At 39.5% G+C, this 13,665-nt stretch overlaps 2 protein-coding genes across 14 annotated transcripts in view; both read left to right on the top strand.

Moving 5' to 3' along the window:
• LOC131673140 (dopamine receptor 2-like) overlaps window positions 1-7,851 on the top strand; it is a 923,047-nt gene extending 915,196 nt beyond the window's left edge. For all 13 annotated transcript variants that reach the window (XM_058950948.1, XM_058950958.1, XM_058950902.1 and 10 more), the window contains one exon: window positions 7,597-7,851. In XM_058950948.1, the coding sequence (XP_058806931.1) occupies window positions 7,597-7,680 (84 nt within the window). In that variant the 3' untranslated portion in view covers window positions 7,681-7,851. The remainder of the gene's footprint in view (window positions 1-7,596) is intronic.
• Window positions 7,852-10,916: 3,065 nt separating this feature from the next.
• On the top strand, window positions 10,917-13,349 carry LOC131673522 (uncharacterized). Its single transcript, XM_058951563.1, has 2 exons — window positions 10,917-11,199; window positions 13,033-13,349. The coding sequence occupies exons 1-2, from the start codon at window positions 10,917-10,919 to the stop codon at window positions 13,347-13,349; spliced, it is 600 nt and encodes a 199-aa protein (XP_058807546.1).
• The last annotated feature ends 316 nt before the right edge of the window (window positions 13,350-13,665 follow it).

Genomic DNA, 13,665 nt, shown 5'->3' with positions numbered 1-13,665 from the left:
ATTTCTCCCAGCTCATCGTTGGCTACTTGCCTTTTGTTGAGGTTCAATTGTATGATTCTCAGTTTCGGGCCCAGTTCAGGGTTTTGTTGTGCGTTCAACTTAAACCTTTTAACTGGTGGGCAATCGTCTTTGCTTTCGTCAAGATTGTTTGGTTGCGAAGGAAACTGAGTTGACGCCGGAGTATTGGAGCAGTGCTCTGGTTTCTCGACGGTCGCCTCCTGCTTACGTTTCCTCGCCTTATTATACCTAGAATGGTTGATCATATCGCTTTCAAGGTACAACGCAATGTCTAGTTATATATTTTCTCCTTTGGAATCGCTGCTGGCGATTCTGGAGGGTGGCTTTCAATTCTAGTTCTGGCGTTAACGTGCGCGTTCAATTAAGCGAGTGGCGTTCGAGTGCTAGCAGTGAGTACTTGTGTGTGTTGACGTGAGCTTCGTTAGTTACCTTGGCGGGTTTCTCCATGGTTTCCCATGGCTCTTTTATTTACAAATTGATTAAGCTAGTTATTTTTCTAGCGTTTTAATCTGTTATTAGATTATTTATTTTGATTTTGTTTTGTTTTATTTTATTTCTTTTTGATTTGATTCAGAGATTTTAAATCTATAGGTTTAAATCTGTAATTTTTTGTAATTTTTGATTTTTTCTTATTTATTTTACATTGATTAGTAACTTTCTTACTATTTACTACACTACTGCTTATATTATTGCTTAAATTATTGTTAACTACTTAAGAACTAATTTGATTATAATATAACTTAAAACTAATTACGAGTGTACCAGCGTGTTTATCTTTCACGCTGGGTTTGATATTAATTTACCTCGTTTTGGTCTAGTCAGGGTTAGGTATTTGATGAATTGCAACCAAAGTAGCATTTGAGTGAGCATGTCGGGTTTCTGCCTTTTCTGTCATCTTGGCCTGTGTTCACCATTAGCAGCACTGTATCTGATGGATGTTTAGTGCATGGTTTTCGCTTTCAAAGGGAGCTAACAGCCACTAATTTCGCTTTCAAATGTAAAATTGTTTTAGCTATTAGGGCTTAAGCAATTCCTTAGCAGGAAGGATGCTGCCATTCTGTGGAAATATTTTTCCTAAGGGTTTCGGCATCCGTAGTGCGTTCTAGTCATCGAGAGTTACTCGGCCCAATGGACTGTTCTCTCGCACAAAGGTGTCGGGCCTTACTCCAGGAGCTCGAGGCAAAGAACTTTGGGTGGCTGCTATGATCACGGCCGCGACTCTTTACCCATAGTAGTGGCACCTACCGATTGCCAGTCGATAGGAAGTAATTTCTTATCTACCCGAATTAAATTCGGATTGCCGGGACCATTGGTCCTCTGCAACTAGCTCCCGGAGCGGTCTCCCGTCCTCTAAGAGGGCGCGCGGTACCATTGTTACGTTTTACGACGCATCCTTTTTGTAACAACTGCACACTCGTGAAATTCAAAGCTTCTAAAACTATTCGCACGTCAGCAGAAAGCTGACGAAACGCGAGGTAAATGACACTCCGAAATAAAGTTGTTACACCTTGCGACACATCCTCTTTTGTAACAAATGCATATTCAGGAAATTCAAAACTGCTAAAATATTCACACGTCAGCAGAAAGCTGACAAAACGCAAAACAAATAGCACTCCGAAATAAAGCCACCGAGCACAAGAATGTATATTCAGCAAAAACAAAATGTCACAATTCAATACTGACCTGAAAATTAACATATAAAAAGCAATGAACATCATTACGAGTCAGTTGATCAGTAGTCAGTCAGTCAATAAGTACCTGTAAGACTCAACTCTGTACACACTGGTCCGACAATTGGTGATCATTTTACTTAATAAACTCACGACTGTTACAAAGTAATATCGTGCAAGTATTATTCAACAACCTATCCTATTCAATTCAACAAGCAGTTAGAGCCTGCTACACTCATACAATCCAACAAGCAGTTAGAGCCTGCTACATTTTATCAACAATTAAAAGCTACAATTATCAAGGTAGTACAATCATCAGACATACATTTCTACATATATTTATTATAAGTGAGACATATCCGACCACTAGTCAACATATTGGAACGTCTCATTCATTAGCTATTCGTAGTTGATGCACGAGACGTAACACCATAATCCTAAGAGATTTCCCCTCAAGTGACTCCCGGATTTTGGCTTTTCTGGGCTCGAGTTGAGCTCTTGGGGTGTGGTAGACTCCGCGTTGAATGTTTGGGCGTTTACAGGCCGCACCTCACCACGTGTTGTCATGGTCCGTGTTGTTTCTTTTGTTTGGCCGATTGGCCTTTTGCCCTGGGGGCAAGCGTTGTGTGTTTTGCCTACTGTTTCTTTACAGAGACAGCGTTTTCAGCCCCACCGCGTGAAGGTACACACATCCACACTTGTGATTGCAAGTCTTCGTTCAAATATACATTGAATTCACTTCGGGTCGACTAGCATTAGTTGCTTGTCGAGGGCAATCGGTGACACATTTTGTACTTCAGCATTTGTATATGCCCGTACACAAAAGAGAGAAGTTTTCGACGTCCTCTCCTAAAACAACGAGTTGTTTGTTTGAGGAGTCTCCGTTCTCTGCTAAGGAAGACAATTACTGTCCGCCGCTTTGACAAAAGATTTTTGCACAAAGTGACCTGGCCAGCCTCGCGGATGGCCATATGGTGCCCTATGTGCATCATCCATGTTTTTGCTAAGCAGATTATAATCGAGCTTCCTGAGAGCGTCGTGATTGCAACCGCCATTATTGTTAAACATTGTAAAATCCTATTCGCATACGTTAGACTTTTGGCCCGTCAAAGAATGTAATTTATTAGAAATAAAAGTTATTAATTTTATTCGCCGCATTACGTCATATCGTTTCATATGAATTTAACGGATCTATTACGGATTAAAATTTTAAAACAATTTCATCTAGGGGATTAGGTGGAATAAGCATTAGGTCACTCTCACCTGAGATAGATCGTGTCTCAGAAGTCAGGTGACTTAAGGTGAATTCAACTCTGCTGGAAAGAAGACAACTAAACGAAAGTATCAAATGTAAAGGCGAATACACGTATACTCATACGTGTTTAACGGAGCGGCGGTTATCTCTGCATAGTGGGAGCTTGTGCTTTAATGAATTCTTATTGTACTAGCTAATCCACACCGTTACATTATGTATAACTAATATCATTATGATAATGAATTAATAAATTAATAACATATAAATATAATAGTCTTATTATTTTATTAATATAATGGTATTCGTTATATATAAATTTCATATTAATAAGAGCATATTGCTTTACATTAAAATGATTCTGTTCTTTATATTAAAAAAGAATGAGAAAAAGAGAAAGAAACAGAGAGAGAGAGTAAAAGATAATTACTTATAATATTGACGGTGGAAGTGTTAGCGGCATAACAATTGTTCTTGTCACCATGTCAATATTCGGAGACAGTGTTTGTAGCAACTGCTCCTCGTTCTCCTCCACTACATTGTTTCGCGGTCCTGCTGGAGAATTTACGTCGATCTCCAGAACACCAAAGTCCTCGTCCAGCGCTTCTATGGCTGCATTCAGCGCATTCTACCACTCATTATCATCTAACTAAAGCACCTCCTCCAAAAGTCTGTGCATTTCTCTGTCACTTTTACTCTGTATTGTTATCACTGATATAACGTCGCGAATTAATGCAGATTTTGTTTGCTCCTGCAAACCACGTATAGGTCGACAACTTTCAGTAAGAAGGATAGGTATAATTAATAGTAGTAGTAGCGAAGATTAGTGTGGATCAGATTAAGCAAATGGTATTAATGTATGGTTATGATTGCGCGTGCGCTTTTTTTTCCTTGAAACTATCAAGATGTTTAAATCAGTGGCAACGAAGAAGCTGCAAAGATCGATCCATTTTGAAGCCTCGTCTTCTTGTGAATAATAAATAAAAGAACAGCACTTTTCAGTGCTATGCATATGAACAAACAAAAAAAAAGATAAACTTATAAAACTAACTTATAACTTATAATTATTATTATTATTATTATTAATAATTATTATAATAATATAATTATTATTGTTATTTAGATTACTTATAGATTTGTAACGGAGAATTAGCGACCATTCCCGTCTGGATTACTCGCGGCCGTCCGCACAAATTATTTATTCAGGGATTCGGGAAGCAAAAGACGTTGCCACGACTGAATAACGCGTCGAGCATAAACACATTAAACGCACAGATTCGAAATCGGGATGAAGAGTGATACAGTAGCGAATAAACACAATAGCGGATTAACACACTAATCCTTTAATCGTCAACAATAGGCTACAATACGGCGATCTCGCACTTATACACTACGAGCGGCACAATAATAAACGCGAACAGTTAGTGTATGTGTGTCGTTCACACTTTTCCGCTTTGAGGGTGGCGCAGCGTAATCAAACATTACCACCCCTCTCTTTGGGAGCCAATAGGTTGGCATAGCCCACTGTCTTTCACTCTTTCGCTTTCAAATACATTGGAGATCCGGAAGTCAAGTTTGCTACGACATCCCTGACGCACACAGCGAGTCGGAACCTTTTTGATCTAAGGCGGCGACCTCCTCGAAAGGAGTACCGATCTTTTCACGGTTCGACGCTCAAGGAGAACGGAACTAAAGGCTTGACCCTCGGTTTGGGCGCGACGGAACTCTAGTTGCCCCAACGTCTACTACGTCGGAAGCACACAGCATACAAATCTTACGAGATTTGCTTGACCTGGTACCACTACCCCGCAGAGGCCAACCCAAATTGGGATGTCAGAAGAGAGACTCAGCCAGGACAGCCAGAGGAAATTCCTAAAACGATCAACCAGCTAAGCCTCTCCTCCTGGGCTCGCGTTCGAAGATCATCCCACCTTGCGTTCCTGTATTAAGGGATTTTTCCCACGACTTACAGGTCCATCGCATCGACGTGCCGAGGCACGTCTTCCCATTGCGTTTCGGTCATCCCCGCTCACGCTGGTGGGTGTCCGTTATTCGAAAAGGTTGTGTTCTGATTTTTGCCCGAGTCTCGGATTCCGCTTCCCATGGAAGGCTTTTATGACTCGCTGATATTGATCTCTGCTCTTTCGATTAATTTTCTGACTTGGGTCAGGGGCGGGGTCTCGCCTAGCCGATAAGGCGACTCCCCAGGCAGTTTTTAATATTCGTGCCAGTCATGCCACTCATTCGAATCAATTTTCGAGATCCAGGCTCAAATCAGGTGTTTTAGCGTTCGAGATTAGCGTTCAAATTGTGTTTTCTTCCACAAAGGTGTCGGGCCTTACTCCCGGAGCTCGAGGCAAAGAACTTTGGGTGGCTGCTATGACCACGGCCACGACTCTTTACCCATAATAGTGGCACCTACCGATTGCTAGTCGATAGGGAGTAATTTCTTATCTACCCGAATTAAATTCGGATTGCCGGGACCATTGGTCCTCTGCAACTAGCTCCCGGAGCGGTCTCCCGTCCTCTAAGAGGGCGCGCGGTACCACAAGTCCAAGAGATTTCCTCTCAAGTGACTCCCGGATTTTGGCTTTTCTGGGCTCGAGTTGAGTTCTTGGGGTGTGGTAGACTCCGCGTTGAATGTTTGGGCGTTTATGGGCCGCACCTCACCACGTGCTGTCATGGTCCGTGTTGTTTATTTTCGTTTGACCGATTGGCCTTTTGCCCTAGGGGCGAGCGTTGTGTGTTTTGCCTGCTGTTTCTTTACAAAGACAGCGTTTTCAACCCCACCGCGTGAAGGTACACACATCCGCACTTGTGATTGCAAGTCTTCGTTCAAATACACATTGCATTCACTTCGGGTCGACTAGCATAAGTTGCTTGTCGAGGGCAATCGGTGACGCATTTTGTACTTCAGCATTTGCATTTGCATTTGCTTATGCCCGTACAGGTAAGAGAAGTTTACGACATCCTCTCCTAAAACAACTTGTTGTTTGTTTGAGGAGTCTCCGTTCTCTGTTGAGGAAGACAATTACTGTCCGCCGCTTTAACAAAAGATTTTTGCACAAAGTGACCTGGCCAGCCTCGCGGATGGCCATATGGTGTACTATGTGCATCATCTATGTTTTTGCAAAGCGGAATATAATCGAGCTTCCTGAGAGCGTCGTGATCGCAACCGCCAATAAACGCGAACATGAAGGTGACTCGGTGGCTGGTCAGCTTGCCGATTCCCTGTCTAAATGAAATATTACAACAAATGCCCTACAAAACACTTTCCGCCGTTAATTCATCGACCGGGTAGCCAGCAGGTGTACCGTACTACCACCCATAAGCTGTCTTCCAAACATGCACGAGACAGAGAGAAACAAGAGAAAAACATGGCACCGACTTCGACCTTCAGCCTCTCCGACGGCTAGAGGGCTCCGCCGTGTGACGTCACTGGTGTGCTCCTCGCTGACCGTTTCGCTGATGTTTGTTGTCGTCGCTATTTGTCCTCTTGCTCGACCTCTCGCTCGCTCCACAATACTACTGCCTCAATCCGTTGTTTCGCTCATTAATTGCTGTTGTCGTTGTCTTCGGCGCCTCTCCGTTGCTCGGTACTGCAGCACGTCACAACTACTCGCGCGCATATACAATCCATTATTAGTCTTTGCTTACGTACAGGAAAAAGATTTTTTTGAGTAACTATCGCATAACTGGTAATGTTGAAGATGTCAACAGAAAAAGTTAATATATTAGAGGAAAAAATCACTGATTTGCCTTTTGGTGAAAAAAGCCTCGGTAGAATTACCAGAAAATGTGATTCGCAGTCGAAAGTGAAGTTAATAAAAGGGCCTAAGTCCAGAGTAGACGTGAGAACGCTTGTATTTATAACTCGACTTGTCGCGGAGTGATAAATAAATACATCTACTCTCCATAATAGCTCGAAGAGGACTTCTCGTACAAATCTATCCACGTATATTTGTATTAATTGATGTACAGCGGTGTATAATGGTTTAAGCAAAATTATCTTCAGATTTTTTCACATGAACCTAAGTTTTTTTTACTACGATTTCCTGTAGACTTTTTTTATATGGGGTATGACAATTTTCGTGTTGAATTGTGTTAAAAATTAAAACTTATCCAAATATTCACCCGAACGTACATAGATATTTGTCATATTATTGTTTAGTTTTTAATACTATATAATAAAATGAAGGTATTTGCTAAAATGTATAACGTAAGAAAATGTATTTTCTTTATTAGTTATCAGTTTGTATAAAAGTCCACAAAATAGGATTACAATATTAAAATAAAATATTCTAATTAAACAACAGATTCAACTTCAGCAACAAAAAAATAAAAGGATATTTTATTTTCTCAGAATTATAATCTGTAATCTTTAGTAATATACGTACATGTAAGCTTCATGTAATTATAAACTTCTAAGTCTATGTTGCTAATTATTTATATTAATGCCTGTCTGACTTATATTATTTCTTGCATAATAAAATTGCTTCTGTAACTGTAATTAAATAAATTATTATTAAAAATAAAAATATAAAAATATTAAAAATAAAATTATTCTCTAACTATTTAATTTATAATTGTATATATACATATTACGTATTATAAAAATATGTATAACATTGATAGAAATACTATTGTTCATTACAGGAGGTAGCTGATGGCGGAAAGATAATTCACAACTTCCCAAAAAGTAGATTTAGAAATAGAATTCGGATCAAAACAGCTGTATGATTAATAATCGATATACATTTTAATAAGAATATTAAGAATATTACGTTTCGTCATTATTTATTAAATAATTTTATTTTAATTTTATAGTTTATTGTCATTTGTTATCCTATCCACGAGCACAAATTTTAAAGCATTAAGTATACAATTGTTACCAAAATAGTAATTGCTGAGTTGAAGAGAATATCAATTAAATTATACAATTAGAAAGATTATACGATGGATTTATAGTCAAATCGAAGATTTATTTTGTATTATATTCGATATAATGTTATGTATTTGTTGTAATTTATATAATAACTAGTAACACTTAATGCATTTTCTGTTTTATTATACTCAGTTTATCTGTAAGTTATTGAAAACTTTTATTGGTACATTGCAGAACTCTAAAACATATATATTCAGTAGTAACATAATATTAAATACAGTATAACCGACAATATTGTTCAATCGCAAACAAATAAGCTATTATACAAACTCACGATGTGAAAATATTGTTATTTGTGGCTCATCTGAAGAGCAAAAGAACATTTACGTTGCTAATCAACCTCTCTCTCGTCGGTGTTATGATTTTTTTTAGTTAGTTGTATCAATAGCTCGATTCTGAGAATACCTGTTGTTAACCTATTTCCGAGTTTCGAAAATAAAACTCCCTATCATTCTTTCATAATAAAGTTGTTATTATCTTTTGTGAGTGTGTGAGTTTAACATTTTAGGGACTCGTCCGAAGATTTTCTTGAAGACTACTATGTCCGGAAAAACGCCACGAACACCGCCTCGAGTACCATTTCAAATAAAAACGAGATCTCGAACTGCTGCTGACGCTACTCCTGCTAATGTCGAGGGAGCTGCTGCTGTTACTGCTACCAATGCCACGGACACCGATTTTGCCGCTGCTAATAACCAACAACATCAAGCAGGTATTCTTGACCGTGCACATGCTCATCCAGTGCTCATTGATTTAAGCAGTCCACCTGATGAGCTGCACTCGGCGGCTGATGACTCGTACTCCGATGATTTCCGCAATGGTACGCGCTCGACGGGTGGCACAGCGCCGCCGGCAGTTGGTGCCTCGCTGGCAGCCGCTGACGACGCGTCAATGGTGCCCAACATCTTATCGATGGCAGCCGATGCCTCTCCGCTCGTGCGTGACGTTCCACCACCGCTGCCTATACCGTCAATGGAATTTATCACACGGGGGTCAGAGAAACTCTATAATTAGAACGTATTACTTCTTTCAAAGTAGCTCTTGCATGAGCCTTGGAAGTGAAAGTTATTAAAGAATAAAATAAGAATTTGTAATAGCGTCGGCGTGCAATGCCGATATATTCACTACTATTACCAATTATTTATAAAGGGGGAAGGCAAGGGAGGCGGTGTATCGCTCCAGGCAAAGCAGGAAGGAGGACAGCGGGCAAATGATTTCACACACACAACTCTTTGACAAACCGTTTATTACAACGCACTATCTAGAGTGCCGGCGAAAGTACAAACACTTATTAACAATAACGCGCAAACTTAATCTAAGCGAGATGACCGGCACGTTAGCGCCATGTCACCTCGTTAACCGGCTCAAACAATTACTTAAATTACACACTGCCGAAACTACGCCGGCTCGGAAAAGCCTGGCGTAGCAACGCGAACCGTGAGAATCGCCGAGGAAAGGAAGAGATACAAAGAGAGAGAGGAATCGGTGACCTGACCAATTTTGGTGGACGTCGCTGTTGCTGGCAGCCTTGAAGGTGTCCCACCGGCGGCTAGGCTGGAAAACCCCTAGCTGCTGCGTGGCCGGCGACCTGGCAGAAAAGGCTGTCGGGTGTTGCCTCGATGACAGCTTCTTGCAGGGCAACTGCTGTGTCGCTGGCAGAGGAAGTCCCGTCCGGCCGATCTGCTGAGGAATGCTGTTTTCTTCCGGACAAAGGGCAGGCAGCGATGGTCACCAGCTAACTCGTACGACTCATTGCTGTCGCGCGCGTCGCGTCACTCTCTCTCGCGAGTGCATGAGAGCCGGCTTCTCACGCCTTCTCCCACCACTCGCCTCCTAATCGGCGGCACGCGGCAATGCCGGTCGCGACAAGTGCCGCGCGCCAAGCCCAACTTAGACTATAGTTTTTCTCTCTCTTTCTCTCTCTCTCGCACTCTCAATACTCGATCGCGTCGTCGCGTCCACGGCTTCTCCTTCCACTCTCGTGCGTTACTGAAAAATAAAAGGGCAGGCATCAGGCACGTGATAACAACGTGCGCTTGATGCCGGCCGTGCGCCTTTGCCTAAGAAGGAGAGGGAGGCAAGCACACGGTGCAGGTCATGACAGGCCTACACCGTCACAAATTTGGCTTCTCAACGTATGAAAGATTCTTCAAATAATAATCAAAATTCTTCACAAAAGAGGTTTGACGATGACGCAAAAAGTTCTGACAAACAGGGCCAATCTTTCCAGGAAAAATCTTGAATGTTGGGGTTGTCATAAAAAAGGACACACGCGTTCTCGTTGTCCTGAACAGGGAAACTAGCTCGTGTCAAATTTTCAGAGGTAAGTTTGACACCCAATAAAGAGGCTCCTACTGATTTTACTGGTGGATCGAATTATAAGAGTTTGCATGTTTGTAGGGTTCTTCAGAATTTAAAAACATTTAAATTTGAAGGTAGCATAAATAAAAAATCGTGTATTTTGAAAATTGATTCAGGTTCAGACGTTACTATTCTGAATTCTAAATTTATTACTCCGAATTGCCATCAAATCTCCCTCAATAAAAAAAAATTGAAATATCCCACTGGTGAAAATGTTCCTCTTAAGTTTAAAACACTTGCTAGAATTGATTTAGATCAGTATTCAGTTTAGATGATTGTTTTTGTTGAAGATATTACTGACGATTGCATACCTGGGTGTGATTTTTTGAATAAGACTGGAATTACAGAGTCAATGTTTGAAATTTTTAAAGGTATCCCAAGTAGAATCGACAGTGATACGGATGGGGAAAAATGTTGCAGAATTATGGAGTGGCCTGGGGAATTACCAGATCTTTTGAAAGATGTTTTTGAAGATAATTCCCGAAATTTGGATTCTTCACAGAAAGAAAAATTCTGTCAGCTTTTAATAGATTTTCAAGATATTTTTCAAGATGATGATGTTGCCGAAAAATGTAATTTGGTTGAACATAAAATTGAATTAAATGATTCCAATCCTGTGAAATAGCCGGTTCGTCTTCTTCCTTTTCATGTACGAATAGAAATTGATAAAATGATTAATGATATGCACAAACAAGGGGTTATCGAGGAATCATCAAGTTCTTGGTGTTCTCCAGTAGTATTAAAACGAAAGAAAGACGACACTTGGAGATTTTGTGTTGATTTCAGAAAGTTGAACGATAAGACAATCAAAGATTCATATCCTTTACCTAGAATCAATCAAACTTTAGATAAGTTAGCTGGTAACTCTTGGTTTTCGACTTTGGATCTTGAGAGCGGATATTGGCAGGTTAAGATCCGTCCAGAGGACAGAGAAAAGACAGCTTTTTCAATAGGTAATGGTTTATGGCAGTTTATCGTTATAGCTTTTGGACTATGCAATGCTCCAGCTACATTCGAACTTTTAATGGAAAAATTACTCCGTGCTTGATCTACTTAGATGATGTCATGGTAATGGCAAAATCGTTTGATGATATGCTTGGTAACTTATGTATAATCTTTACAAGGATTCGAGATGCTAATTTGAAGCTGAATAGAAAAAAAATGTATTTTCTTTCAGCGTGAAATCGAGTATTTAGGGCATATTGTTTCAGAAAAAGGAAAGAGGACCGATCCTAAAAAGATAGAGGCAATGGTTTCTTGGCCAGAACCCGTCTGTAAAAAACAGGTAAAAGCTTTTACAGGTTTATGTTCTTATTATAGACATTTCATTAAGGGATTTTCGTCGATTGCGAAACCCCTTTATCGGTTAACCGAAAAGAAGACTAAATTTGAATGGACAGATGATTGTAAGAAATCATTCTCAAATTTAAAGAAAGTTTTATTAACTCCACCCATTCTAGTATTTCCTTGTACCGATTTACCTTTCATTTTGGATACAGATGCTTCTGATCATGGTATAGGCGTGGTTTTATCACAAATTCAGGATGGGGTAGAAAGGGTGATCGGTTTTTACAGTCGTGTTTTGTCTAAAGCTGAATGAAATTATTGCGTTACTCGTCGTGAACTTCTAGCTGTAGTAGACTCAGTCCAAAACTTTAACTATTATTTATGTGGTAGACCTTTTTTTGTCAGAACAGATCACTCTGCATTGACATGGCTTTTGTCTTTCAAAAATTTCGATGGCCAATTTGCACGCTGGATAGGAAGATTAGACCAGTATGATTTCAAAATTATACAACGCAAAGGCGTTTCTCATGGCAATGCAGATGGACTCTCTAGACGACCTTGTCCTAATACATCTTGCAAATATTGCTTCACTGTAGAGTCAAAATATGAGAAAGATAATTCTGTAAGACGTATTATTTTTGAGGAAATACCTCAAACTATTTGGAGAGATCGTCAATATCAGGACGATGTTATTCGGGCTATTTTAGAAAGTAAAAAGAATGGGGTAAAATTATCATAGCAAGATGTTTCTTCTAAAGATGAATATATAAAAATTTATATATCTCAATGGGATTGTCTAGTAATTAAAGATGATGTTTTATATAGAGAATGGATTTCTTCTGATACAAAAACCAAAATTCTTCAATTAATTGTACCCAGAAACTACATTGACGTGATTTTGGAAGAAGCTCACGATTCTCCTTCTGGTGGTTATTGTGCAGTTAATAAAACACTAGAAAAAATTCGTAAAAGATTCTATTGGGCTTCTTATAAAAATGATGTTGAAAAGTGGTGTAGATCTTGTTCCATCTGTATCGCAAAAAAAGGTCCTTCTAACAAAGGCCACAGTCAAATGAAAATTTACGATGTAGGTTTACCTTTTGAAAGAATTCAAATGGATATTTTAGGACGTTTCCTAATTTCTTCTTCAGGAAATAAATATCTTTTAGTTTTGATAGATTGTTTTACTAAATGGGTAGAAGTTTTCCCTCTTTCCAATACGAGAACGAAAACTATTGCGCATGTATTTGTTCGAGAATTCGTAAGTAGATATGGAGTTCCTCTTGAAATTCATACAGATCAAGGTCGTAATTTCGACTCTAAATTAATCAAAGAATTATCTTACTTACTTGATATCCGAAAAACAAGAACAACATCGTTACATCCACAATCGAATAGTCAAGTTGAAAGACAAAACAAAACAATACTTGAATATTTGTCTAAATACATCACAAATAATCAGAAAGATTAAGATCGTTGGGTTTCATTATACCTTTTAGCTTACAGATCTTCGATACATGCAACAACAGGAGTTACTCCAGCCGAGATGGTTACTGGATTTGACTTACGACTTCCATTGGACCTCATGCGTGGATCTCCACCCACTGATGATCTATTTATCCCCGGAACCTACATACACAAACTCAAGACTACACTCAACAAAATCCACCATTTTGCAAGACTCAACATTGGAATTTATTCTCAAAAAACAAAGAAAACCTACAACAGAACAGCTCGAAAAGTTGATTTTCAAGATGATCAAAAAGTTTGGTTTTACAATCCTCGTTGCATCAAGGGTAAAACACCAAAACTCTAAAGTAACTGGGAGGGACCATTCAAGATCATAAAGAAAATCAACGACGTGGTGTTTTACATCCAAAAGACTACAAAACACAAGACAAAGATAGTCCACATTGACCGACTGGCAATTGATCACGATAGGTAACTCATCTGCTCTACTTACGGTTATTTTGAGCTGTGTTTTTACCGTGAGCCACAGGGCAAATGCCAGAGCAGGAACAGAGTTGTGGTACCACAGCACATCAACATTCCCACTCTCGTTCATAACTTATCAAGTAATACATCTGCTTATAATCACAAAATTCCGACAATAACGATACAATTCTGCTATC

The sequence above is a fragment of the Phymastichus coffea genome, unplaced genomic scaffold, assembly GCF_024137745.1.
Source record: "Phymastichus coffea isolate CEN01 unplaced genomic scaffold, Cenicafe_Pcof_1.1 PCOF00013, whole genome shotgun sequence".
Lineage (NCBI taxonomy): Eukaryota > Metazoa > Arthropoda > Insecta > Hymenoptera > Eulophidae > Phymastichus > Phymastichus coffea.
This window is presented reverse-complemented; position numbering and strand designations above follow the sequence as displayed.